At 37.9% G+C, this 26,036-nt stretch overlaps 3 protein-coding genes across 7 annotated transcripts in view; 1 reads left to right on the top strand and 2 right to left on the bottom strand.

Annotated features, from left to right (window-relative positions):
- Alg12 (Alg12 alpha-1,6-mannosyltransferase) overlaps positions 1-565 on the bottom strand; it is a 7,903-nt gene extending 7,338 nt beyond the window's left edge. Inside the window, exon 1 of one of the 2 annotated variants that reach the window (XM_022067957.2) lies at positions 513-565. Coding sequence is in view for 1 of the 2 variants with exons in the window: in XM_022067956.2 (XP_021923648.2) it covers positions 77-112 (36 nt within the window). In the remaining variant the exon portion in view is untranslated. Of the gene's footprint in view, positions 1-76; positions 237-512 lie in introns of those variants that run through there. The other variant, XM_022067956.2, reaches the window with a different exon arrangement.
- On the top strand, positions 264-26,036 carry LOC110831690 (thymidylate kinase). 4 transcript variants are annotated; one of them, XM_022067966.2, is made up of 6 exons: positions 264-390; positions 924-1,126; positions 1,665-1,773; positions 2,480-2,570; positions 2,850-3,038; positions 4,206-4,704. In XM_022067966.2, exons 2-6 carry the CDS (start codon positions 982-984, stop codon positions 4,311-4,313), a joined length of 642 nt encoding a protein of 213 aa, XP_021923658.2. In that variant the 5' UTR covers positions 264-390; positions 924-981; the 3' UTR covers positions 4,314-4,704. The 4 variants fall into 4 exon arrangements, with proteins under 4 accessions (XP_021923658.2, XP_021923659.2, XP_087215786.1 ...); XM_022067967.2 differs by having other exon boundaries at positions 268-386; XM_087359660.1 differs by lacking the exons at positions 264-390; positions 4,206-4,704 and adding exons at positions 513-828; positions 25,998-26,036.
- Positions 5,579-26,036, bottom strand: part of LOC110831687 (uncharacterized) — a 31,542-nt gene continuing 11,084 nt past the window's right edge. The window contains exons 3-6 of the mRNA XM_087359652.1: positions 18,847-19,872; positions 9,713-9,829; positions 9,232-9,510; positions 5,579-8,278 (exon numbers count right to left, since the gene is read on the bottom strand). Coding sequence (XP_087215778.1) covers positions 7,985-8,278; positions 9,232-9,510; positions 9,713-9,829; positions 18,847-19,872 — 1,716 coding nt within the window. The 3' untranslated portion in view covers positions 5,579-7,984. The remainder of the gene's footprint in view (positions 8,279-9,231; positions 9,511-9,712; positions 9,830-18,846; positions 19,873-26,036) is intronic.

Raw genomic sequence — 26,036 nt, 5'->3', positions numbered from 1 at the left:
ATAATTTAACGCACTGTAATGAGAAACACAACTAAAACTATCTATAACTAAATGTTACAACACTATTAATGTAGACCTTTCGTTCTAGCAGACGATGGGCTGCAAGATTCATCCCAGTAGGTATATCGTTGGCAATTGTTTGCAGTGACTATTGGAAACAATGGGTAGTGGACGTGTGGACTGTTCCGTATTTGCAATTGCCGTGGAATTGATCTCACTAACAGCTTCCACCACTAGAGAGCATGCTATTCAGTAGACTTGGACCTTAGTTTTCTTGGTTATGACGCCACAAGAAGCTGGCAAGAGAATTTTGAGGCCGAAGCAGACATTAAACTGTCCAATCCATACATACAAATAAAACATATCTTTTCAGGCCATCTACTTAAGCAAGTAACGACCACTGCATATAATAAATGCTCGCAATGATTTAATTTATTTATGTTTATCCCATTTGATACTTTTTTCTCCACAAACTGTGTTCATATCTTATAGTTCATTACTTATTTGCTTACTTATAGCTCAGTTCACAATGCTGTAAGTATTGCAGACTATATAGCGCGAATGATGTGTATAAAAATTAACTGGAAATGGTTTGGAAAGAATCGGTAATGGGCTAATTTCAGGTACGACTCTGGCATTTGTGTGGTCAAAGCGAAGAAAACCACTAAAATCATGACGCTAGGCTATTTCTCGACAAATAGATCGAAGTACAGTCGACGGGAATTCACAGATTTTTCAGTTGGGGACAATATGTATTACAGTTTTCTTACAAGAATTGCTCTCGGTAGTTATATTAATAATGTATAGATCCAGGATGTTTAGTAAACTGTAAGTAGTGACAGAATACACATGGAGGAAATTGATATGCTCATATGAGAGTTCCTTATAGGCTAATTATCTGTGGTAAAATCTGGCGTTTCTAGGTTACAAAATGGTGCGTGGGAGGTTGGTGAATGGTTTAAGCGCGGGAGTTTGATACTAATGGCAATGTCGGGGTTACATTCTCGAAGAGGGGCGCTTATAGTGTTTGAAGGTTGTGACAGGGTAGGGAAAACAACCCAATGCAAGAAACTTGTTGATGCCCTACACCAAAGGAATATTGAAACCAGATTAATTTGCTTTCCAGGCAAGTATTGTAGGAACTGCTGAGGCAAAGTTGATCAGTATGTTTGCACATGTGATTTCCCACGTGATATAGTGTACCATCACTATATTATTAATCTATCAATGAATACAGTTCAGGATATTTGTCTGGATTTGTCCTATATCATGTAAGAGTTACTGCCATGAGAGAAATTGTAAAATTGTTTCACAGGAAGCTTTAATTGGTCCACAGATTTAGTGTCCTTATTAATGTTTTAATTTTGAGGGTTTTATCATAAAATGACTGGAAATATGCATGCATAAGGAATATGTAGGAATTCTTTGTATTAAAATAAATTTTCTGGAATTTGTTAATGAGGATAGAAGGTTAAAAGATTCCAAAAATACTACATCAGTCCTACAAAGATGCTTGAAAACCATCACACAATATACAAAACCATGTTAAAACCAATGAGTACAGTTTATTATTACTTAAAGGTTGTGAATGCCATCTAGCTTGGTTATTCCTAATTATTTTAGAAATTTATTTATGTTTATAGTGGTGTATGATTTTTTTTCAGATCGTAACACTGCAATTGGAGGTTTAATAAATGATTATCTTAAGAAAAATATTGATTTGACAGACAAAGCTATTCATCTCCTCTTTTCTGCAAATAGGTGGGAAAAAGAGTGAGTTGAACATTTGCATTTGTATTTTTTATTCCATTTTCGTTGGGTTGAACCTCATGATCCTGGATAAAGCATTTTATATTACATTTAAAAGCTTCAAAGTTTTAATTTCAGCCATGACTACATTCAGTTCAGAATCAATAGTAATGTTTTTAAACCCACATAATTTTGAATTCCAAATTTTGATCTGAATTTCAGCACGTTTTGTTGTGAATCATGGCGAATACACTATGTATTTATATTCTTCACCCGTATGAAGCAGCATCTTAAATTACCACGATTGAGGGTTTTTGATATATGAACTTGACCTGTCTACTAATAAGTGACTTAGTTTTTGCAGCTTTCCCATTTATTTCATTGTTAAACCTTTCCATTTTGTTATTGTTGCTAGAGATTAATTTGTTTTTAAATATGATATATTTTTGAGATTCAAGCCATGTCTTTATAATGTTGCTTCACACATTCAAATAGATCAGTTGTTTTGTAGGTTATGATGCACTGTTGTCTTGTAGGTGATTACATGTACCAAATTTTTGCTGCTGTCATAACTTCAATTCATATTTACTTTAGGAAGGGTTTGAAGTACACATTACATTGTCTAATGTTTAACAGATGACCACAAAATGTGGAAGCATCTTAGGAAGAATAATAATTTAAATATGTTAATATTTTTATGCAGTATGAAATTAATCTTTTCTTGTTCCAGACCTGAGATAAAGGACTGTGTTAATAATGGTGTTACATTGATTGTGGACAGATATGTGTACTCAGGAGTTGCGTTTTCGGCAACTAAGGAGGTACACTTTTCTATCTTTATTCCTTTATTTGTTATTATAATTTATATAATCCATTATAAATTAACACTTGCAGTGATTAAAGCTGATTTAGAAATGAGTGGAGTGTATAATTGAAGGACATATATTTACCTGATTGGAAGATTCCATGTGTAGAAAGTATTTCTTTTCATAGACTTATAGTAAATAACTTGTTACCTGATTTGTTTTTTATTCTTTACTTCTTAGTAAATGGCGTGATGACTGACACTTCTGATGTGCAGTTTTACTTTTTGTAAATAGGGCATGGATAGGGAATGGTGTAAGATGGCTGAAACAGGGCTCCCAAAGCCAGATGCTGTATTTTTCTTGACTGTAAGTCCCGAAGCTCTTTCAGAGAGAGGTGGATTTGGAAATGAAATATATGAAACGACTGAAATTCAGAAGAAAGTGGGAAACAACTACTTGAAGATGGCAGATGACTCATGGCAGGTAGGCACAAGACATTATCGATTAGTGGACTAAGACTTATGTAGAAGTGTAATTGTGGCTCTGTATTTGTCCTGTGACCTGTCTGAAACAGTGTTTCCTTTAAATATGTGGTAGAACTGCTTTGCAAACCCTGTATTTACACAGGACTACACGACACAGAAAAATCTCTGCCCTCCGATTGGTTTAGAGCCATGAACTTGGGATTCATGACCATAGACACCTCAGATTACTCAACCCCTTCAATTGCGAGATTGAATGTCAACAGCTGTAAAGATCAAATCAGTTGAAAGTTGGTAACTCCTTTAAGCCTTCACGTCATTCAAGATTGGTGTCTGTCGAAAGACATTCAGTATCATCTGCATATCCTGCCTTTAGTTTTGAAGCTTGAGTACTGACTCTTATGCTGTTTTATGAAAAATTGATCATAGAATTATTATTGAAGACAACTTGCAAAGAAAACACTTAATTAGAAGAACTAGCATTTGACTCCATCATAACATGCATTACCAAGATTATTCTGCTATTATCATGAATCTTATTGTGTGTTCTTATCACAAAGTGCATAGTTAGAACGCGTTATGGGCTTGTCATGCCTGTGTGTCCAGTAGATTCAGCTGAAGAACTATTGGATGGATGAAATTTGATTTTGAGGTTGCGCTCTTCTGCATGACCTCAAAATTGTACTTTTCAGTATCTTACATTGACGGAGTTGTGAAGTAGACATTGAGGTGCTGTGATCTTGTGGCCAAAGGGGGAACTGTTGAACAAGATGGCTTTAGTACCTGTAAATGCACATTGCAAAGAGCACGTGAGGATATTATGTGTATTCCGGTCCGGAATACACTTTCTGAGCTTCTTTCTCTTTGTTATTATTCTTCCCGGATATGTTTATTTTGCAACATTTTCAAATAATTCGTTGTGCTTAGTTATATTATGACGTTTATTGATTATGGTATTGTGTCTGCTTATATATTTAGTTTTTACCGATATTTACATCTAGAGCAGTTGTATTACTGACCTGCAAGAAGACTTAAAATTGTTGATATCATGTTTATATTCGCAAATGAATTAACATCATCACCATAAACAAGTTTAATTAAGTGGCTTTATTGGACAGCAGTGTCATGGGGAGTGAGAATGTCACTGTGCTCTTATGTTTATTCCCAGGTCATCAGCGCAGACCAAGATGTTGATGTAGTTCATCAGGATATTCTATCACGTGCGTTGTCTGTTATAGAAATTGCAAAGTCCAAATCTTTAAGTTCCCTGTGGTAGAATATAATTGAAGGGACTAGTGGTGGAGAGGCCTATCATACATTTACAAACATTGGAGAGAAAAATGCAAAGTTTTTTTAGAAATGGAAACATTCTAAGCTCTGTACAAACTTCCCATTTTGTGGTTACATTCTCAGCATTGAATAAAGTTTGTGTGCAAATATTCATATGCATTCTGCTGGAGAAAGTATTGAAATTGAGGATGAAACTATGTTTAAGGGGGTTTCAATATACCAGCAGCAATACCTAATGTCTAAAAATTTACATTTGCAAAATGCAGTCTTACTTCATATCCACCAATCGGGTGCCTAACACAGTACTGTACACTTATTGTACGACTAGATGTGTCTTCATCTAGCCTCTCCTTTCAATAAATTTGCATGGAAATTTCTTTATTAGTCAAAATATTTAAGCTCTCTGGCTGTTTTGCTTACAGTGGCTATGGTTCTGACTCCTCATCTGTTATTGATTTACTTCCACACGACTCGGATGAGCTTCACTCTTCATTTTCATTCCAAATCTGTTTCTGCACAACCTTATGTTTTCTATTCATGTACTCACGGCCTCAGGCCCTTAAAACCTTTCTTTTATTGTCTTTACACTCCACAATAATTATCGTTCTTTCCCCTGACGTGTTTTCCGAAACAGACCTGTTTTTATCACAGATAGCACAAATATTTTCAGTAATAATAGCAAAGTTGTATTCTGTGCTAGCTATGATTATTCACTTGCACTTGTTAGTAAAAGAAATTATGTTTGGAGATCTGCAGAAAAATCACATCCTTGCAGCAGATGTGGGATAGACCCTACTTCTACCAAGAAATGAAATAGTGAAGAAACCTGAAACTAAGTTGGGCATATCTCACACGGCAGAACTTCTGAACTCAGATTCTAGATGGTGCAAGCATACATATTATGCAAAAAACATAATTTTTGATGGAAGTGTGGTATGTGTCCTTCCATCAATCCCTTCGATTATACTGGGCTATAATAGTAGCTGGTACAATTACAGGAATCTGTGACAAAAAGGTCACTGAACAAAAGTAACTCTCGCTGGTAACCCAGCTGAAGTAATCATTCGTATTTAGGTGATATTTCTTATATATAATGTATGTCATTTAACCCATCATTATCCAAATCTGTCATGTTTCTCGCTCCTTGCCGTTATTCCTTACCGAACGCTTGGTCAGATTTTCACTACATTTGACGTTAAAGGCGTGTGCTGAGCCAGGCTGAAAAGGAAAATTGTCGTCATTTACGAAGAATCGTCATCAAAATATTTTTATTTTTAAGTTGTTCAAGAAAATACACTCCATTTTAAAAATCACATTTACTGTTATCGTCTCACTCGAGATGATCATCAGTATCAACAATAATTTGAATTACGTATTGTGGTTGTAAACTTATGTGCGACAGTAACATCACTGTATCCATTCCATTCTGTTTGTGTTAGAATTTGACAGCGTTGTAATGTAACTAATATCTGATGTCTGCTTAGGACATAACATGAATCCATTGCAGTTTAAATAATTTTGACTGCAGGCAGTATTTTTGTGGCCTTCTGTTTTTATCTGTTGCGTGATAACTGCAAGAAATTTTTATCAGTTCGATATATAATTTTTGTTAATGTGCAATAAGAGATTTTCAGGCTTCTTACAAAGAGAAAGTGAAGAGAATGTAAAAGTTTCACTGATGTACCTGCTTCTTGGAAAACTGCTTCAATTACACTATTTTTTTCAATGCTGATGATGAAATCCTTTGATTGTTAATGTATAACGCGTTCTGTACAATAATTCTGAGTATACTGAAAGGTACTGAATCGTTGTTATGTTTTGTGTGAAAAACAAAAATAACTATATGCAGTAAAGCAGTTTCTTGTCTTAGCTTGGGTTCTTCTAATACTATAATCATATTCCAGATCAGCTGTTAATAACATTAATCTGTCTGTTATTCTGCCATAACCTAGCTAATTTACTTTTAACATTTTTTTTCTGTAGAAAATTATGAGGTACATGGACTTATTTTTAAACCAAACTGAGGAAATTGTTTTAAAAATCCAGGCCTTCAGAACTACTGAACATTACATTTTGAAAGTTTACTCGTGTTCTCTAGTGAGAGCACGAGACAAAAATGATTTACTCTGCTGTAATGTGTTTGATTCATAAGCAGTGCCCAGTTTGGTTTGCGTGGTGGACAGGTCCTTGTTTCGCTTTCCCTCAGTAAATCTGAATTCTCGGATACGCTCCTATTCAGACAAGTTGTGTGTTTATTATCCCATATCGTAATAGAGGAAACAGAACTAGAAATATTTTGCCATCCTGGAGGAAGTGGTATAATTCAGTCCCTCCTACAGGAAGCTGGAAGTAGTTGCTTATTTTTCAGTTTGAATGAAAATTTCTCACGTAAAAATTATTTATACATTAGAAAACAAACTAAAGAAGAGTTTGGTTTAATTCAAGTTCTAACGCCAGATGAAATGTATTTTTTCAGTAGTTTATAACTGCTGGAACATTTCTTGTTGTTCACATCAGCGTAAAATTGTTGCGGCATATCTGGTTTCAGAGTGAAGGGGTAATCTCAGCTGTCATAAAACTACATTTTCTACATTTGAATTTACTAATTTTGTCCTTTTTTTTAATAATATAAAATATTCAGTATAAATTATATATTTTCATCAAAGAAATCTGATTTTTACAAAAGAGAATGTTACCTAATGGATGTCTGTGTGGTAACACGTGCAAAGTTATTCTATCGGACTTTATCCATTTTTTAAATGGTTTTTAAATTAATACCATGACATATCAGAAATTGTTTCTATATCCATCTTCCGATGAATGGCGGGAGAACAAACCCTTCTCTGTTTTTGTTTGTTTGAGCTACTCTTAATTCTGCGTGGTTTCAATTAGGAACACATGGATGATGGATAAAGTCCAACAATAATTATATGTATAAAGTGAAGCTTATGCAGCGACTGAAGTCGACGTAAGACTCTCGGGTAACGAGCCACGTCAGGTGGCTGATTGGCGAATGAACCATTTCTTCCCAACGGCGAGTGCTCTACATAGGACCAGTCTAGTTTTGCGGCTGCCCTGAGGATGAGAGCAGAGATGGCCCTCGAAACGTTGGCGGAAGAAATGGTTCATTCACCATTCAGCCACCTAATGCGGCTCGTTGCCCAAGAGTCTTTCATCAATAATTATATGTATTGTGTCGCACTACTGTCAGAAATATTTAAGCTTCACTTTTCCCATGGTATATACATAATGTTAATATACTTTTAATAGGCTCCTTAAATATTATACCAAAGAAATCAATTTCTTTACCAACCCTTACAGTTATGACCATTATCTATACATTCATTGGTTCTAGACCTCAGTGTTCTTAAGCAGATACAAATAAATTAAATATTACATATTCTGTATTAATAAAATGTAGGCATATACTATTACATTTTTTATATATGAAATATGAATATCGTGTTAACTCATTAAGTATTTCCATCATCAGTCTGCAAGGAAGTGGAATGTAATTTGAAGTACTTGGTGTTAAATTCTGATCTGTTAAAATTATATCTGTCGTTAAATGTATGGTAGCTTAAAGTTTTTAAGATGATTTAAATGGGTAATGATTTCTGATCATAAGTATTTATCAAAGAAGACTCAGTTTTGTCGTCAGCGTTTCCGGGGTACCGCGCCTTTATGCGGCGTACCTCTGCCTGCTTGCTGTGTTTTAGGTTTATTGAATTCAAAGTTGGCACACTTTGGAATGTGCCTCTCTGCGGCCTGTTGGTTGAAGCGTCGTGAGCAGTGAGGACATTGGACGTAATCGGAATAATCTGAAGGTGGAGGCGGAGGAAGATCGGACAGTTTCCCTCCTCTTGCTATGTGTGCCTTCATCTCTTTTGCCGCTCGGATGTTGTTGATGAAGTCTTCGTGTTTCTGCCGCCAGTTTGATTTCTTTACAGTCTGTAATAAGAACAGTGAATATTTTATGTAGGACAATATTTATAGTAGATGGGGTTTGAGTTTCTCACAGCAGTGAAGATGTTGATGCTGTTTTGTATCGTAATGCCTTGTAGACTTGCAAGTAGATACAATTGCCTCCCTGAAGATAATGGAAGAAGTATTTGCCCCCAAAACACAGGTATCCGCCCACAAGCCAAGATGGCATCACAACCTAGAAGATGGACATCAATATTATTTATAGATATCCCTGTTTGGATTTCACATGCCATTTGTAACCAGAGAATGGAATAATACCCCCCCCCCAAAAAAAAAAAAAGAAAGAAAGAAAGAAAGAAAGAAAGACCCCAATGAGTCCTATACCCAGGACATTTTTATTTTTATTGCGCGTATTCATATTGGACGTTACTGATTAGTGTTCCTGTGTGGGAGGACTTTGAGTTTTATGTCACGTGTTAATTATTGGTGCTACCGGAAGTGGCAGATGGCATATTCAGTAAAATGTTTAATCCTTCCATTAACAGGTGGCTCTTTCTTTCTACAGTAATTTCTGTTTTATATGAATTGATGGATTAAACACGTGTAATGTTACTAATGCCGCCACGGTGGTCTAGCGGTTAGAACGCTGGCCTTGTAATCCTGGGGTCTCGGGTTCGATTCCCGGCGGTGCCCGAATTTATAACTTGTGTTGGGCAAGGCCGTGGTCTAGGCAACACGGAGTTTTCCTCCGGGGGCTTCTTCCCCGGTTTCTCCGTGGCATCCCAACAATTACTCCATTCACACACAGAAGAAGGCAATGGCAAACCACTTCTGGATCATCTGCCAAGAACGTATATGAACAGGTCCCAGTCCGAGAAAAGGATGGAGGGATCCTGTTCATATGGACCTGTCGCCAATCTCCTGTAAAGGAGAATAATGTTACTAAAATTTTGGTGACATTTAATGTGTTGCCTTACTTTTACTGCCTGTGGCCGACCCTTTCTCAAGAAGGCCTCTGCGTCAGTTCCCTTTACTCGTTGCTTCGTAGGGTCAAACACCTTTCGCTTCTTTTGAGTTGTCTTCGCACATATTTCTTGGTGTTTAATGATACGATCTGATGCAAAATTTCTGCCGCAAATTCGACACTCGTTCAGATCCTGAAGTGATTGGGCCCCTACAGACCCCCTAGCAGGAGGACCTCTTGCTGTTGGACCACGTGGCGGTGTCTGGGGGGCTTGACCACGTTCTGTCCCTTTCTGTGGAAGTTGAAGAATAAAATTGATTTCTGAACTTTTATGTCACTAAATTGTGCCTTAAATTTTCTTGTGGCAAGGATTTTGAAAGAAGTGTACTTTGTGTAAGATTCAGTGACCACGTAGCATTTAAATCCATACCACAACCATATTCCAGTATTTGTGCTGCAGAATGAAACATTTCATACCAAGATTAAAGTTTTACCTTCTTGCCAAACATGCTTGCCGAATCTGCTTCCTGACTGACGGATTCTTGTTTTCTCGGAGCGGTATTTTTAGGTGGTGACCCCTTTGCCGGAGATGAATTACTTGTGACCTTTACCTGAAACAGGACAAAATTGCAGTAATTTCGGTAGTTGCTGGAAATACATCTGTACAGGTTGCCACAAAAATATGAATGAACTGGAGACATTTACATAAACTAAACCTTTTATATCTTAATTGCGTCATGTTTGTGTTTATTAATACAATAATTTATTTACCGTCTATACACAAACTTAAAAATGTTGTTAAAATTACTTAAAATTACAACATTTTTTCATTAAATACTAGATCTTGCAACAGTTTTTAAAAATTGATAGACCTGATGATGGTGTAATACACATCGAAACATGTCGTCAATATAAAATGTAACAAGATCTAGTATTTAATGAAAAAATGTTGTAATTTTAAGTAATTTTAACAACATTTTTAAGTTTGTGTATAGACGGTAAATAAATTATTGTACAAACTAAACCATTACATATGTGAGCGCATTGGTACTTGGTGAATTAGCGAATCTATCGCAGGTGTTAAAAATGACCACCTTTAGCATCGTGGCACAGATCTACAGCAATGAGTAATTGACTGACGGGCGGCCATCTTATTATGTCTGTACATATTTTTTCGGACATTCTATACTTCTACAGCTATTTCAAATGAACGGATTAAGCGAGTTTTACCAGATGAATATAGAAAACTACAATGAAATTTTGTATATGAGGTTTTAGGTTTTCACTGTGTCCAATATGAAGACTTATCTTCCGTGTAGTCCGGTACATATTGGCTGAAGTTTCGGAGGAGCCTACTGCCTCCATCGTCAGTGTGACGAATGGAGGTGGCGGCAGTGAGAAAGTGTATTCTTAAACTATAGAAGGGAATGGAAAGTATTCAGAAAGGTTCTTGAACTTTCTGAACTTGATAGCGTTCTCACTTTTTGAACAGCGTCACTGGACCTACTTTCTGCACGGAAAAATTGATATTGTAAAATGGTAATTTACTTCGCTGGGCTGAATTTACCGTCGCAGTAATTTGGAGAAAGAGTGACTCTTGCAGCAAAGATTAGCGGCTACAAATGAAAATACTTTCACCGGAGCGTTCCAATATGTGATTACGTTGACTGAATTAACGCACAGCTGATTTGTGTGTTAAACATACTGTAAACGTTCCCTTTCTTTGCAGCGTTTTGCCAAGGTGGGATCGGGTTTGATGAAGGAATTTGTGAGATTCTTATGCTGGGTTTACGGGGTTTTATTACAGATCGCCTCAGCTGTGTCTTTAGGTATTTATTTAAGTTGATTGCTGAATTAATTTCTCCGCACGATATTGGTAAAAGTTAATGTACTACACCGATGCGTCTGTGATAACGTTTCAACTTGCAACAAATGACTGACGACTGACTCTAAAAGAAGTTTTCTCTCAAAGATATTAATTTCTCCCACTCGTTTCGAAATCTGAAATTTTGTAACATCATTTGTTCGACTTCCCGCTTTGTTTTGTGATTGGTTGAATAATTTAAATTTAAGTCAGAATAATTTTCTCTGATTGGTCTGTCTGATACCCGAGGTCAACTTTGACAGTTTATATCGCGTGGTGACGCTAGGTAACTTATGCCTGCTTTTGCATAAACCCAATTAATAGGGGTCTGACCTCCTAGGGGTGAAATACTGCAATGGCCAGTTAAAAGAAATTTTGAACTTCTTGGATGTGGATTTTTCGAAAAGACAGATGGCAGTGACAAATATAGGTCTATGTTCCAGTGACCCTTCGCGACATGTGCGGGTGTGGATGTATTGAAACATTACACTTCATCCTTGATGGGTGGTCATAGTCTGAGCTCGACCTCATGACTAGACGATTACAATACCAACTTCACGATTTGCTGTTGTATTTTCGTATGATTTAAAGAACATGCCCTCATAATGAGTGCTGTGTAAACGTTAAAGCAAAACGTGCAATTTTGTTGTTGTGTTTAACAACACTGCACTTTATTTTCTTAGAAATACAAAGTTTTAACCCAATTCAAAGGTTGCTAACGCTTTTACTTAGGGCTGTAATAGTTAACACTAATTTTGTCAGCGTAAACTTCGCATACTATCTAAATGGCTAGATATGCCATTTTTGGCATGAGTTTCGAATACAGTTGTAATGTTTGGCGTTACAGAGATTACTTCAATAAATGTGTATAGAAAGCTACGAGAGTTATATAATTATAAAGAACGTCTTCAAAACAGGCGTAATATTTTCATTTTTTTAAAAAAAATGTAATGGGGAGGGATACAGAATTTTGGATCTGTTTATTGGTGCATCAACACACATTTCACGAAGAACTTAGAAATTTTACAGCTCGTTTCAAATCGTATCTTTTTATTCGTGCGGTTACTACATGAAGGTCGTAAGTAGCGGAGAAACAATAGGGACCTTGAAGTGGGGTTATCCCTTGCACGAATGCCCGGAGTCACTTCACGCTTCGCTTTAATTGATTCAGCAGTGGTCAGGTATGAGATCATGGAAGCATCCGAGGGTACAGTAAAGATAAAAGAATACATGAGGATTTTCCGCCACATTCTTCAAGTAATTTTTTGGAAAGTTAGTATTCGTAATTACTCTTGCTAATGTGCATAAAAGTGAAACCAACAAAAAGCCAAACTGGTTAGGTTAGGTACGTGCAAAGTCATCCCTCAGTAAGAGAGAATACTATCCAAGAGAATTGTTGAGTGGGATTCACTCATTTCCTTATGTAGACGTCATTGAGATACAAGTAGCAGAAACCCAGGTAAAACTATGAATAGATTGTTTTCTGAAAGAGACCGTCGTTTCGAAGGTACTTACTTCTTCCATCATCAGGGCAATGTCCTGATAATGCAGGAAGCAAGCAAGGCGAGTGTAAATATAGGTATAGAAACCTGACCATGATATTAGGGAGTCAGGTTTAACACTGGAATTTGTAAAACTCTGGCAAATTCGGAAAATGTCAGTGCAAAAATGTTGGCAGTGGAACCGCGGTTCAGGAGAATACGTCTCTGTAATGTAATGTAATAATTCTTATATAAGATAAGTACTTTTGATATTCTGAAACTTTCTTCTGCTGCTCGGTCCTTGCACCGTAAAAAGGAAGATGTTTCGAAACCTCAACCAAAACGTTTTTACCAGCACAAAATTATCTCGTCCACGAGGCACTTCTTCTACAAGCGATTCTCAGCTCAACTCTTTCCGCAATAACGAAAGCGGATTGTTGACGGAAGTAATGAAACACAACAATGCCGAGTAAACAGATGACGTTTCCTAGGTAACAACAATGCCGAGTAAACACGACGTTTTCTAGGTAACCATCTTATACATTTTCCTTTCACTCTTTTGCCGAATGAACCTTCCGTATAGACGTATTTACGACAAAAAAATATTACAGCGTATTTGTTCCAGAGTATAAGTTTTGACGTAAATACGTCTATATGGAAGGGTCAGTGTCATTCCGAAAAAAAGTGTAACGAAAAAGTGAAAGGAAAATGTGTAATATGGTTACCTAGGAAACGTTAATTGTTTACTCGGCATTGTTACCTAGGAAACGTTAATTGTTTACTCGGCATTGTTACCTAGGAAACGTTAATTGTTTACTCGGCATTGTTGTTACCTAGGAAACGTTACATTACATTAAAATACATTACTTTACATTACATTCATCTACCACAGACCCATATTAAGCGTAACTAATTCAAGTTAAATAAGCAATGTCTTAATCAAACTTATCTCAATTATAAAGCATGTATAAAGGAAATATTTAGAATAAAGCCAATATATAAACTTCCTTTCCGTATAGACGTATTTACGTCAAATTCTCCGGACCCGTGGTTCCACTATTAATTTTTATCACAAACATGACATGAACCACGAACAGTGTTAATGCCGAGATACATTTGGGTTACGGGCCTCGGTATTTGTGGTCTGAGCTGTGAAGTTACTCGAGACGGCCTTGTAGTTGAGCGTGCCATAAATTACGTCATTATGAAGAACCAAAGAAGGGAATGTCTTGTCTTCTTTCATAATTTCTTACAAACATAAAATAAAATCATGCTGACACTGAGAGGATGGCGTCTGCCCTGTTAAAGTTTTGTTTGTCTTAGTTGGTGCCGTGTGTTTATACAGGCATGTCACAGGGTAAGACATCGCGGGACTTTTTGTGAAATGTTTAAATCAAGTTTGATCATTGTCTATGCAAATAATGACACGGGTAGTAAGATGCATTAAGGACGATGCCGATAGGAGAGCTAATTAAATTATCAGCAGCAGTAATAACTGTCTAAAAGAATGGCATAGTTCAAATAAGTAGGAACTACTGTAAATAATTCTGGTATTTATAAATAAAGAGACGAATGAAATTAAATAAATAATAAGCCCTACCTTTGGCTCCAAATTCTTTTATTATCTGTGTGAAAATATCAAGTCATAATACACTACCAGAAATATATTTTTATTCTTTAAGTCTATGTCCCTTATCTTCATTGCTAGTCAAAATTTACGGGAATGATTTTTTTTGTGTCGAACAGCGATACGGTTTATTTCAATATTATCTTTGCAAATCTCATTGAAAGTAAAAAGAATGAAGTAAATTGAATAAGAAGACATCTTCATGGCGACTGAAGCCTGCTCAAAACATACGCCTTGACATCAGACTAAACGCAGACCCCACCCTAGCCTCGTTTGTATTATTTGCTACCAGAGTTTCCACCGTCAGAAACTTCGATCTTTCTTTCATTCCACATCGCATGAACAGAAAACTGTTACAGCCAAGCGTGACGGACATTGGCTATTATATTAGGAGTGGAAGTAAATTAAGGTATATTCAGTTGTAAATTGAGTATCTCATTTCATGGCCGCCTCATGACTTCGTCTTCAGACAGATCGTCAGTCAAGAAGTTACTCTGTATGCAAAGTGGCTTTCATGTTTCGTTTTTGTTTGTAACGTGAAAATATATTTTCGACTGGTTCCATGTTCGTACCCTAATTTATTCTGTTGTTTAATAAACTGTATCTTGCTGTCGATTGCCGGCGGTGCCCGAATTTATAACTTGTGTTGGGCAAGGCCGTGGTCTAGGCAACACGGAGTTTTCCTCCGTGGCATCCCAACAATTACTCCATTCACACACAGAAGAAGGCAATGGCAAACCACTTCTGGATCATCTGCCAAGAACGTATATGAACAGGTCCCAGTCCGAGAAAAGGATGGAAGGATCCTGTTCATATGGACCTGTCGTCAGACAGAACACTAATAATAATAAAATAATAATCTTGCTGTACGTCTCCGTTGTCTTTATCAATTTTGTGACCTAACTTCACAGCCGTATAAAACTGATGGGATTAACGTATTCTTACTCGAGATTGTATTTGAACTAAAATTTGTTTAGCAGGATTTAGGCTTTTCAAGGCAGTGACTACGAACATGGCTGTATTTTGGTTTGTAGCGATGTGTAGTCTTGTAGAAGTTTGACAACGTTTAAGAGGACCTCTGAAACGTCGTTAAACGTCTACCAGACCACACGGCGATATAACCCAGAAATCGGCCATCTTCTAAAATTTGTTTCTCTGTGTTATTCATAATTATAACATTTTACAAAACAATTTTATTTGAAGTTCGTACTTTTTCACATTTCCTCTCTGTTTCATTTCTAATTATATGAATATATTATCGAAGTTTTGCTTCTGATTGGAACATTTTCTTCAAATGCCAATATCTAACATTTTTATTAAGATATTTTTGTTGTAAACTGTCTTATGATGTTGAAACTGTATGATATTGTCTGTTTAATCGTCTTAATACTAGAAACTTGATATACTTTAATAAAAGCTGTGCCAGGTTGTAGAAGGCTTTGTGAGGCATACGCAGTTACAAACTGTAATTCTGGAATTTCCAGTTCCGGGCTGGTGCGTTGACAGTCACTGAATCCTCCGGTTCCGTGACAACACGGAACCTCTTGTTCAGCGTTACAGCTGTCTAGTGCTCAAGGAACTCTCAGTTGAAACTGTGTTTCTACCCTTTCTTTTGTATGGGTGCGAAACTTGGTTCTCTCGTCTATGTTATATTTTCCGGGAACACAATAACTTTATTCATATTTGAATATAACTTTCCTCCGGCTACATGTTTCATCGTGAACGTGTCATCATCAAGCCACAAATACGTTTAGACCCATGTAAACCTACTTCTTTGAGTTATTACATTTGTTTTTGTTTTTAAATGGATTCATTATAACGTCAGTTTAATTTAGTTTTGTTAATTTCATCTTCATCACAGACAAATGGTCTTGTAATGTTTTGAATAAAAAAATTGTAGATGGGGATAATATTAAATGAACGTTAAGGAAATAGGATGAGAGGTTGTAGAGAAGATTACGCTGGCTCCATGAAATACTGACTAGCTCAGCGACCATCAGTTTCGAAAGAAGGGCTGTGATTCTTTGAGTTGAAATATCAATAATACATCCATCAACAGAAATGCGGATTTTCCGTACAAAACCTCCAGTTCTTTATTATTATTATTTTTTTTTTTGCAATTTTTACGTTTAGTACACTTCCAGTAGCACCCAACTAACTTCATTAAAATGTTGTTTATTCAATGACGTTTGATCTACAGCGTATGCAATATAACAGTAGAATGAAAAATTGCAGGATGATGTTGACGACTTTTCAGTGTAATCCTGGGGTCTCGGGTTCGATTCCCGGCGGTGCCCGAATTTATAACTTGTGTTGGGCAAGGCCGTGGTCTAGGCGTCACGGAGTTTTCCTCCGGGGGCTTCCCCGGTTTCTCCGTGGCATCCCAACAATTACTCCACTCACACACAGAAGAAGGCAATGGCAAACCACTTCTGGATCATCTGCCAAGAACGTATATGAACAGGTCCCAGTCCGAGAAAAGGATGGAAGGATCCTGTTCATATGGACCTGTCGTCAGACAGAACACTAAATAATAATAAGATGAGGTGGTCTAGCGGTTAGAACGCTGGCCTTGTAATCCTGGGGGTCTCGGGTTCGATTCCCGGCGGTGCCCGAATTTATAACTTGTGTTGGGCAAGGCCGTGGTCTAGGCAACACGGAGTTTTCCTCCGGGGGCTTCCGCGGTTTCTCCGTGGCATCCCAACAATTACTCCATTCACACACAGAAGAAGGCAATGGCAAACCACTTCTGGATCATCTGCCAAGAACGTATATGAACAGGTCCCAGTCCGAGAAAAGGATGGAAGGATCCTGTTCATATGGACCTGTCGTCAGACAGAAAACACACAAAAAGAAAAGAAAAGAAAAGAAAAAGTGTAAGGAAGAAAACCACGGAATTCCAAGATAAAATGGAAGAAAAGTTTAATATTGCTAAGAAATGTGAATGGAATACAAACGATGAGGAAATACGGGAAGTCTCTTCGCAGAAGACTTCAGAATACTGATGAGGTCAGATGTTAAGGAGAATAGAAACATTATTCGCAATGTATTTATCTCTTTTCCTTGTGTAGGACATTAAGGCGTGTTTGAATAGCACTTCAGGCTCCAATGACACTTAGTCATCGCTGTTGAGTGTTGTACCAAGGACTTCGACTACAGAATTGCCCACTTTAACTTACATAAGCATCAAATAAATATGGAGTTCACAGAATTTTAGCTTCAGTCTGCGTTATATTTAAATGTATTATGTGTAAAAATTACACATTTATGTAGTTTTAAATGCGATCAGTTTACGCAGATCAGATGTATTTGTAAACATACTTTATTGGGGTTATAAATCACGGAGAATGCGATGGGCGCGGAATGTAGCACGAACGGAAATGTTGACCTATAGAGATGACTTCGGATATTTAGGCATACACGAGAGGATAACATTAAAAAGGATCTTTGGGTGTGACGATGTGGACTGGTAGAAGTTTACCAATTCTTCAGAGGTACGTACTGCCTCCATTATCAGGGAGATGAGTAAACTTCTACTAGATTACGACGCAACATCACAGAAGACAGTCATATTCATACCGAGACCTCATATGAAATATTTACCGATTTGAAGAAGCTGTTAGTTGGTAACCTTAGCTCATCTACTTTTCGACTCTGGACAGTAAAGTCTTAAGGTTTACATGCGTCATGTTTGTGTTTTTGATTAAAATATATAATAAAATACAAATTTAAATGTTAAAATTTAAAATTTTAACATTTAAATTTTAAATTTTAACATCCAAATAAAGTTTTGTGTATTGACCTGTATTTTATTATATATTTTAGTAAAGTCTTACTTTTTTAAAAAAATATGTACAGTCCTGTTTCTGCAGGTTGAAAATGGCGGCGAAAGGAATAATCCTTACATTTTCCATGGAGTTACGTTCTCCGACCGATTCGATTCATTGCATTTACCATATTTTAATATCGACAAATACAATAACAAGCGACCAAATCGAATGTCCATTTTCTAGATTTTTTCAGACAATTATATTTCCTATTATCTTGGTCTAGCATGTCCGTAGGGGGACTTGGCCAGTCATACTGAAATTTAACACAATAAAAATACGAAGGTCTCCTGATTAATATAAAATATAAAACAAGCAGCCCGTGCTAAAGAGTCTAGTACATCGTACATTTATCGTGTAACATGTGCTAATTCTTGTAACCTGATGTGTTAAATACAGATGGTGATACTTTAAAACACATCTATGAATAGATTATTGCTCATAAGGAAACAGCGTTGCAACATATAACAGTGTTTTAAAGTATCTTTCGTAGCATTTACGGACGGTGATCGCTCGAGGTTTGGTTATGAAAAACGTTCTGCTACCTAGTTTTTGCAAATTACTACCAATATAAACAAATGCGAACGTAAACTGATTTTTACCTTTCACTGTGAAACATTGTTAATGTTACTTTTGGATGCTTGCACCGTTTAGAAGTTGTCTCTGTTTCCGAACGTTTTAGAGGAACATACTGCCTTCATCATCAGCACTGGTGGTTAAGGCCGTAGTCCACTTCCATACGGTACAAGCAGACAAAACCAGGATCAGTGCGTGAACGCATTTGTAACGTCTGTAGTGCGTAAATGTAAGTTTGCAAGTTGTTACTCACGTCTGGCTTCGTGGCCCTGGGTTTGGGCACTGGGGCAGCTTCCTGTGGGTCCCGACGACGCTGAGGAGGGTCCTTGTCGGCGGGAGGCGTCGCTGTCTTCCCACTGCCCTGTCTTTCACTCATATTCCTTCTGTTGGCACGAATTCCATTGCTCACCGAATTGAAAGTTTTATACCTTTCAACATTATTATTATTGTTATTGATATTATTGGCTTTGGTTTCCATCAGGAGTCGACCGCCAACGTTAGGAAGTTTCTGAAACGCTTGTGATGAATCATTGAAGTCATTCACATCATAATCATCATCGTCGTCATCAAGTTGTTGAAATGGGGGATCTTCATTTTCGATATCTTCGTGTTCATAATTGTCGGAAATTCTGTGTTTGTGGAAAATTTCCGTTTCCCTGTGTTCTCTTGCTGAACGAGTTCTGTTATTCTGTTCGTCTTGATAAGCTCTCGAATGATGATTTTGCGGGTAATCTACATAGTCATCATCGTCGTTATCTTGGTCGTGGTATAGTTTTTGCTGAGGAAGATCCAACTGTCTGAAACTGCCCTCTGGTTCGGCTAAGACGTAATTGTTACTACGAACTTGACTTTTCGACCGACGGGCCTCGTTCTTTGCCTGGATGTGCTGGTTATTTGTTACGACACTGTTGGAATAGTTCCTCTCAAGGCTGATTCCTCTAGCAGCTTTAAGATTACCGGTGCTTCTGGAAACTTGAAGACGTTTTGTGGTAGTTGTGACGCTTTCGAGGGGTTCAAGTGGGTAACTGCGGTCCCAGCCTGTAGGTCCCGAAGCCCCTTGCTTGTTACCGTTGGTGTATGACCGTCCAGGATGTCTTCTGTCCTGGAATAACTGACGGACTTTGCCTCCGCCGAGCGAAGACGAAGTCGACGACACAGAAGAGGAGGAACTGCCCGCGCTACCGCGGCCCACACGTTGAAACGCCTTCTGAGTCTGACTCTCGTACAACCTGAGCAGTTTCTCCTCTTTCTCCTGCATCTGTTTCTGCTGGAACCGCGCCTGTAACCAAATACAGATAATTAGTGTGCTAGTTGCCAGCCCCACACGCGGGTACTTCGGCGTTAGTAGGAGTCATCGTTGGTGTTTAATGTGTGGACGTATTTATTTTGGCTAAATGCTCATATTGCCTTATACAGGGTGATTAAAATTTCCCTGTGCGCGTGTGAGAACAAGTGAGAGGTAACCTAAAAGTCCCTGTGTACACACGTTTCCAATACTTGTTCTTACAGGTGCATAGTGACTTTTGAATCTTCCTGTATGCAATCGTGCGTATTCATCTCCGTGATATTTTATTGCCTGAGTATAAGAGATTTTTTTATTATGTATGTTTGTGTGTATCAAATTTTTTCGAAATTCGATATCAGCTTTATGCCAACGGAGTCCATGGCGATCTGGATATATTTTAATTGATTATTGCTCACAACTCGTATTTATTTTATTTATTTCATTAAAATGGGGGGGGGGGTTGATATTCGCAATTTAAAAATAAAACATGTAAGAAAACAAATTATTTTCGACCAATTTCAGAAAAAAAAGGCGTTCTTGTGGGAACTTACATAAGATTGCTACAGTGAATAAGCAACTTCCTTATTTTAGTGGAACTTGTCTTACGAAACCCTCAGGTGTAGAACGGACACTTTTCCTAGTTATATATGATGACGTGAATATATGACTTTCTGTCGTAATTTTTCCGGGTAAAGCTCTGCATTAGTCTTCAGAGCATACTTCTTTGTAGTGAGGCACCAGCCCGCATTTCATTAAACAAATGAAGATCCACAGACGTCTGCGGTTTGCAGCGCTGCGAGCCACATCCGGGATATTTAGGAACAAAAACGTAGCGGAAGGCGCAGTTTGTCACATGACCTATTGTTTATCAACTGGGGGTCCGCGAGTTTAGTAGATCCTGTTTTAATTTCTTTGGTGCCGTATTTGCTATAGGTTTTAAGCTGTCAGGCTGTTCTGAAACTGTTTCCCTTCACATAAGGTGCTGAAATTTTCCTCATCGTCAGGAATCTATGCGTGATGTTTTTTTTCTCTGTTCATTTTGCGAAAAATTGTTAATTATTTTCTTTCGGTAGTATGAAATCATTATTTGAGCCTAAGAGGGAAGACGATGGGGCCTGGAGAAAACTGCATAATGTTGAGCTTAAAAATCTGTACTCCTCCCCCAGTATTGTCAGGGTTATTAAGTCGAGAAGAATGAGATGGGCGAGGCATGTAGCGCGCATTGATGGAACAAGAGGTGTGCACCGGGTACTGGTTGGGAAACCTGAGGGGAAGAGACCTCTGTGGAGACCTAGACGTAGATGGGAGGATAATCTCAGGCGGGATCTATGGGAGATAGGAGTTGAAGGAGACTGGATTTTGTTGGCCCAGGACAGAGTCCGGTGGAGGGCTTTGGTTAATTCGGTGATGAACCTTCGGGTTCCGTAAGCCATCTGGTTGGTTGGGTCCACTATTTGGGAAGCCTGAGGGGAAGAGACCGCTGGGGAGACCTAGACGTAGATGGGAGGATAATGTCAGGCGGGATCTATGGGAGATAGGAGTTGAAGGAGACTGGATTTTGTTGGCCCAGGACAGGGTCCGGTGGAGGGCTTTGGTTAATTCGGTGATGAACCTTCGGGTTCCCTAAGCCATCTGGTTGGTTAGTTAGTTAGTTAGTATGAAATCATACGAGCACTGGAGTTTGATACTTTTTTAAATCATAAAGTTGTTTAAAGTTCACATTTACATAGTCTTGATGGAAAGTAGTTTACTTTCTCTTCCATGGCGTTTGCCCCGCACGCCATTTTGGACGAACAGTGTAGGAGTAATCAATCAATCGCCTTTTCTTGCAGACCGGATCGCTCGCCCGGCTACCCACGTGTTCTAGTTATGGCGATGCACGTTTCTTGGTGTTGAAAGCATAACTCACATATCCCACACATCTATGTCAACCAACGGTTTTTTTAATTTCACGCGATGTAACGGGTGTGCCCACATCTTGCAGTTAGAAACAGGATTTTAATTAAGAAGTGGCTCAAATACCCGCCTTTTAAAAATTAAGCTACTCAGAAACAGTGGACTTTGTTATGTGTTATGGCAGTACTTTGAAAATTATGATTTCACTCTGAGATTTTATGGCATATTTTTAAATTCTTGTAGTTATTAACACATTTTCGATGTTTAATTGTTGGTGATGTCTGTCGCACCATACATCTGTTCTGAAATTATGTTATGGACTATTGTTATATGCATTGATAGATTTTTGTGAAATTACGTATGAGCAGCGTGTCATAAAAAAGTTGTTTCTTCTTCCTAATTCTGTTGTCATGGAAATTGCACAGACTTCTGTGATTTAAACAATACTAGCGTAATTCATTGTAGTGTCTTACAGTTTTATATGCTAATAGATCTTTGGAAAATGTGCGTATTTTATTATTGTACGCTGTTAAAAATTTGAAAATAAAATTACGAACTCATGGATCGCTTTTATGTAATGAATCACTGGTAGTTTTCATGAGTTTACAGCAATCTGCCGATGGACCCTATCCTGAGCCATTTTAACAAAATCCACGCCCTCAAACACTTCTTATTTAGGGCTTTTTTTAATATTATCAACACATCTACGCCTGAGTGTCCCAAGCGGTCCCTTTATTTAGGTTTTTCCTTGCATGCTACACACTTCGCCCATCCCATCATACTTGATTTGATTGCCCTAAATAATACTCAGTGCTACTGGACATTGTCTGGGATTTTTAAATGTTGACACGAGTAGTCGCCCTGTGCAAGGCGTGGATCTTGACCTCTGCAATACTGGGATCGTGGGTTTGAATCCAGTTTGAAGCAAGTGTGTGTCTTTACGTAGGTAGAGACCTCGAAACGGGCGGACCCCCGTTTAAGGAGTCCTGCCAAACGTCTCGCAGGGGGTTGGAAGAATTGGAAATTCTCCAACAAACCTCCTTCTTAGGAGCTGTAAGCATTATGGACAAGTGTTAGTACGAAGTCCCCCTCCGGCCTGCTTATTTTGGTTTTCTGGGTTGTAACGCATTGTGAACTTGTAGGTAGATACCAGCGTGTTTGGGGAACATAATGCCTCAATCTTTAACGCTGAAGCTTAAAACCCAGAAGACCAACATCGACATTTTCCTATTTTTTTTTTCATTTTTATAATTTCCTTTTTGTAATTTTTAACTATCTTCTAAGTTTTGCATCACTGCTAGAATGTACGATACACGATTTGTTTGTATTCTGTAATTATTTTTTTTTACAAAAGTTATATGAATATTACAAATATTTACAAGCCATTTCAGCGTGTTTCAGCTAACTTTTGCATTGATATTGCGTTTAACTTACGACGTACAATTTTTCTCCTGACGTAATTGTTTGGAGACACGGGAAATGTCCATGGTACTGGATATTTTGTCCTTGGTGATGACTGAAGTCATGCCAAGTCATGAAATGCGTCTTCAAACTCGGAGATAATTATCGTGAGATTAATGTTGACTACTGTCTGTTCACCGAGACGAGACGGTGGATGCAAACATAGAAGTTAATTATTACGTAGACTCTTGTTATGCTGGTTGCATTGACTCTTTGACCCTCGGAGCGGGTACTTACTTAACTACGTCATCACTGTCTACGTCGAATCGACTGCCATTTCTCGGTGAATAGACTGTAGTGATGTAACTCTGGTTTAAGGCCGAATGGTAATTATATATACCACCTGATTTTCGTTCAGTAAACCCTGCATAACCCAGAATTTATTTATGAGTTTCGTATTGTTTTATGAATAAACAGCGATTATTTCATTGAACGGCGTTAACCAGTTGATATTTGTAACGGTGAAGTGAGGTGTTTTCTTTGCGGTACGGACTGAAATGTTGATGTTATTTGACGAGCTTGGGCTTCAAAGAGTTACTCTATGCGTTTCTGTAGGAATGCACTGTGGTCAGCTTCGGTCCTGTGTGTTTTATTCACCACAAGCTCTTTCTGAACAGTCCACAGTCTGCAACCTGGTATTTAGTTTCCGGTTCGAATGTCTCTTGACTCTTACGCCATATCCGGTGAGGAAATAAGAAGGGTGGAGGAGACAATTTACCTCCAAGAGAACAATTCAGGACACAAGAGAAATCGTTCATATCCTGTCTATAAAAAAAAACATACATTATGTCGTGACAGAATAACAAAAGCAAATTCAAGTGTTACAGCTTCAATAGATTCTGAGATCAATTTCTCACTTCTGAATTATAAGGCGGTGATGATGTTAGATGTATATCAGAGTAAACAATGCAATTTTTGTTCTAGTATTGAATTTCAGTTCGCGTGATTGAGGTTATCGAGGTCATCATGCCAGAATGGCGTATCGACAAAATGGCTTGATTCTTACGCTTATTTCGTTTGACAGATGTGCATTCATGTTCATACGCCCAAACGTGGCTGTCTACGATTATGCAAATATGTTGATACGCCCTTCGGGTATGTTTTGTTTATACTCTTGGGGAGGGGGCGATACTGGCAGCAATTAGAATGGTCTTGAAGTATTCGCTGTTTAAAGTGAGAATTGTAATAACCATTAATAAGATAGTGTAATTGCGTCATATTGTGAATATTCTAACAATTATTTATTTTAATCCGTCTTATCACAATATTTAAAATTTCTTATAATTAAGATAATAAAATATCATTGATGTTCCATATCGATTGATCGATTTACATTTTGGAACATCTTTTACACAACATGTTTCAGTTTTTATAAAACCATCATCAGGTGTAAAATATTTACGAACTTAAAACTCAAATATGATTCCATTTGGTGATGTTTCATGCCATTTGTTTTTATAAAACCATCATCGGTGTAAAATATTTACGAACTTAAAACTTAAATATGATTATGACCATTAATGCACTCTGTAGGTAAAATTTATAGTTATTGAATGTTGAAGTAGGTGGTATATAAAGTTACCACCGTGCTTTAAAGGGTTAAAACCTCCAGTCAGATTATTATTGGATATATCCGAGACTGTTAGATAATTTGATGGAACGAAGTCTTTTTTTGCATCAATAACTCCTTGGTTTTAATCTTGTTCGCCATCAGCTTATGAGCTCTGACTAATACCGAGAACAGATGATGGGTTGAAAGTCACGATTACAGGAAGGGTGTGTTCTTATCTTGCTTTAAATACGCCTGTTATAAAAATCTTTAAACTATGATGAACTCTGAAACAAATTGGCTCAGACTTCTGATCGATCTTTAAAATATCTTGTGAACTCATCTGTTTACATTTCTGCAAGGGGATATCGTACTGCACTGTCACCGTATTGATTATCAAGGCATGAGTTGCTTCGCTGTACTTTCGTGTAAACACTTCATGCTCCTTACCTTCACATGCCTCAATGCAATATCATCTTTATTATTTCGCTGTCTGAAAGTCTGAATGTTAGCTTAACTAACTCCTTGGAATAGTCACTTTTGAGAGGCTAATAGCTGCTCAGCTGGTCAAGGAATTCGTCGTGTTAAATGAAACTCGAAGGTTCATTACGATGTTGACGAGAGACGTTCCATTCAGGTTTAAGTAAAGTAAAGTTTGTCCCACTATACGCCATGTAGGCGTTTGGGGGGAGAGGCGGTATCGCTCCTCTCTTCCTTGACCTCGGCACTAGATGGGGGTCAGTGGTCAGCATCACGCCCCGGCCGGCTTTACCCCCGGGAAAGGACCCCGGTACCCATTGGATAGGAGGCTGGGTGGGCCCCAGAGCCGGTCTGGACGCAGAGGCTACAGGAAAAATCCTCTGCCCCCGTCGGGGATCGAACCCCGGTCGTCCAGCCCGTAGCTAGTCACTATACTGACTGAGCTATCCCGGCTCATTCCATTCAGGTTTACCAACTGAAATTTTGTACACGTTTATATACCTCCTATGCATTCTGCATGCCCTGTCCACTTTATTCTACTTAATTTGATTACCTTATAATATCTAGTCTCGTGTTATTTCTTCTCTCTTCGAACGTAATATTAGAAAAAAAATATCAGTCTACTTAATCCTGGCTTATATATTGTAAGCTAATCGAACATGGCGGAGGACACCAAAATACGTTCGGTGTTTGCGTGACTGGTTGATTATTTGACTTTTTCCAATTTTTACAGGCTCAGCGATTCGGTCTTTTGTGACGTCACCGTTTGTGG

This window comes from Zootermopsis nevadensis, unplaced genomic scaffold (assembly GCF_977971745.1).
Source record: "Zootermopsis nevadensis isolate Lab colony 2312 unplaced genomic scaffold, Znev_1.0 Znev_ptg000032l, whole genome shotgun sequence".
NCBI lineage: Eukaryota > Metazoa > Arthropoda > Insecta > Blattodea > Termopsidae > Zootermopsis > Zootermopsis nevadensis.
This window is presented reverse-complemented; position numbering and strand designations above follow the sequence as displayed.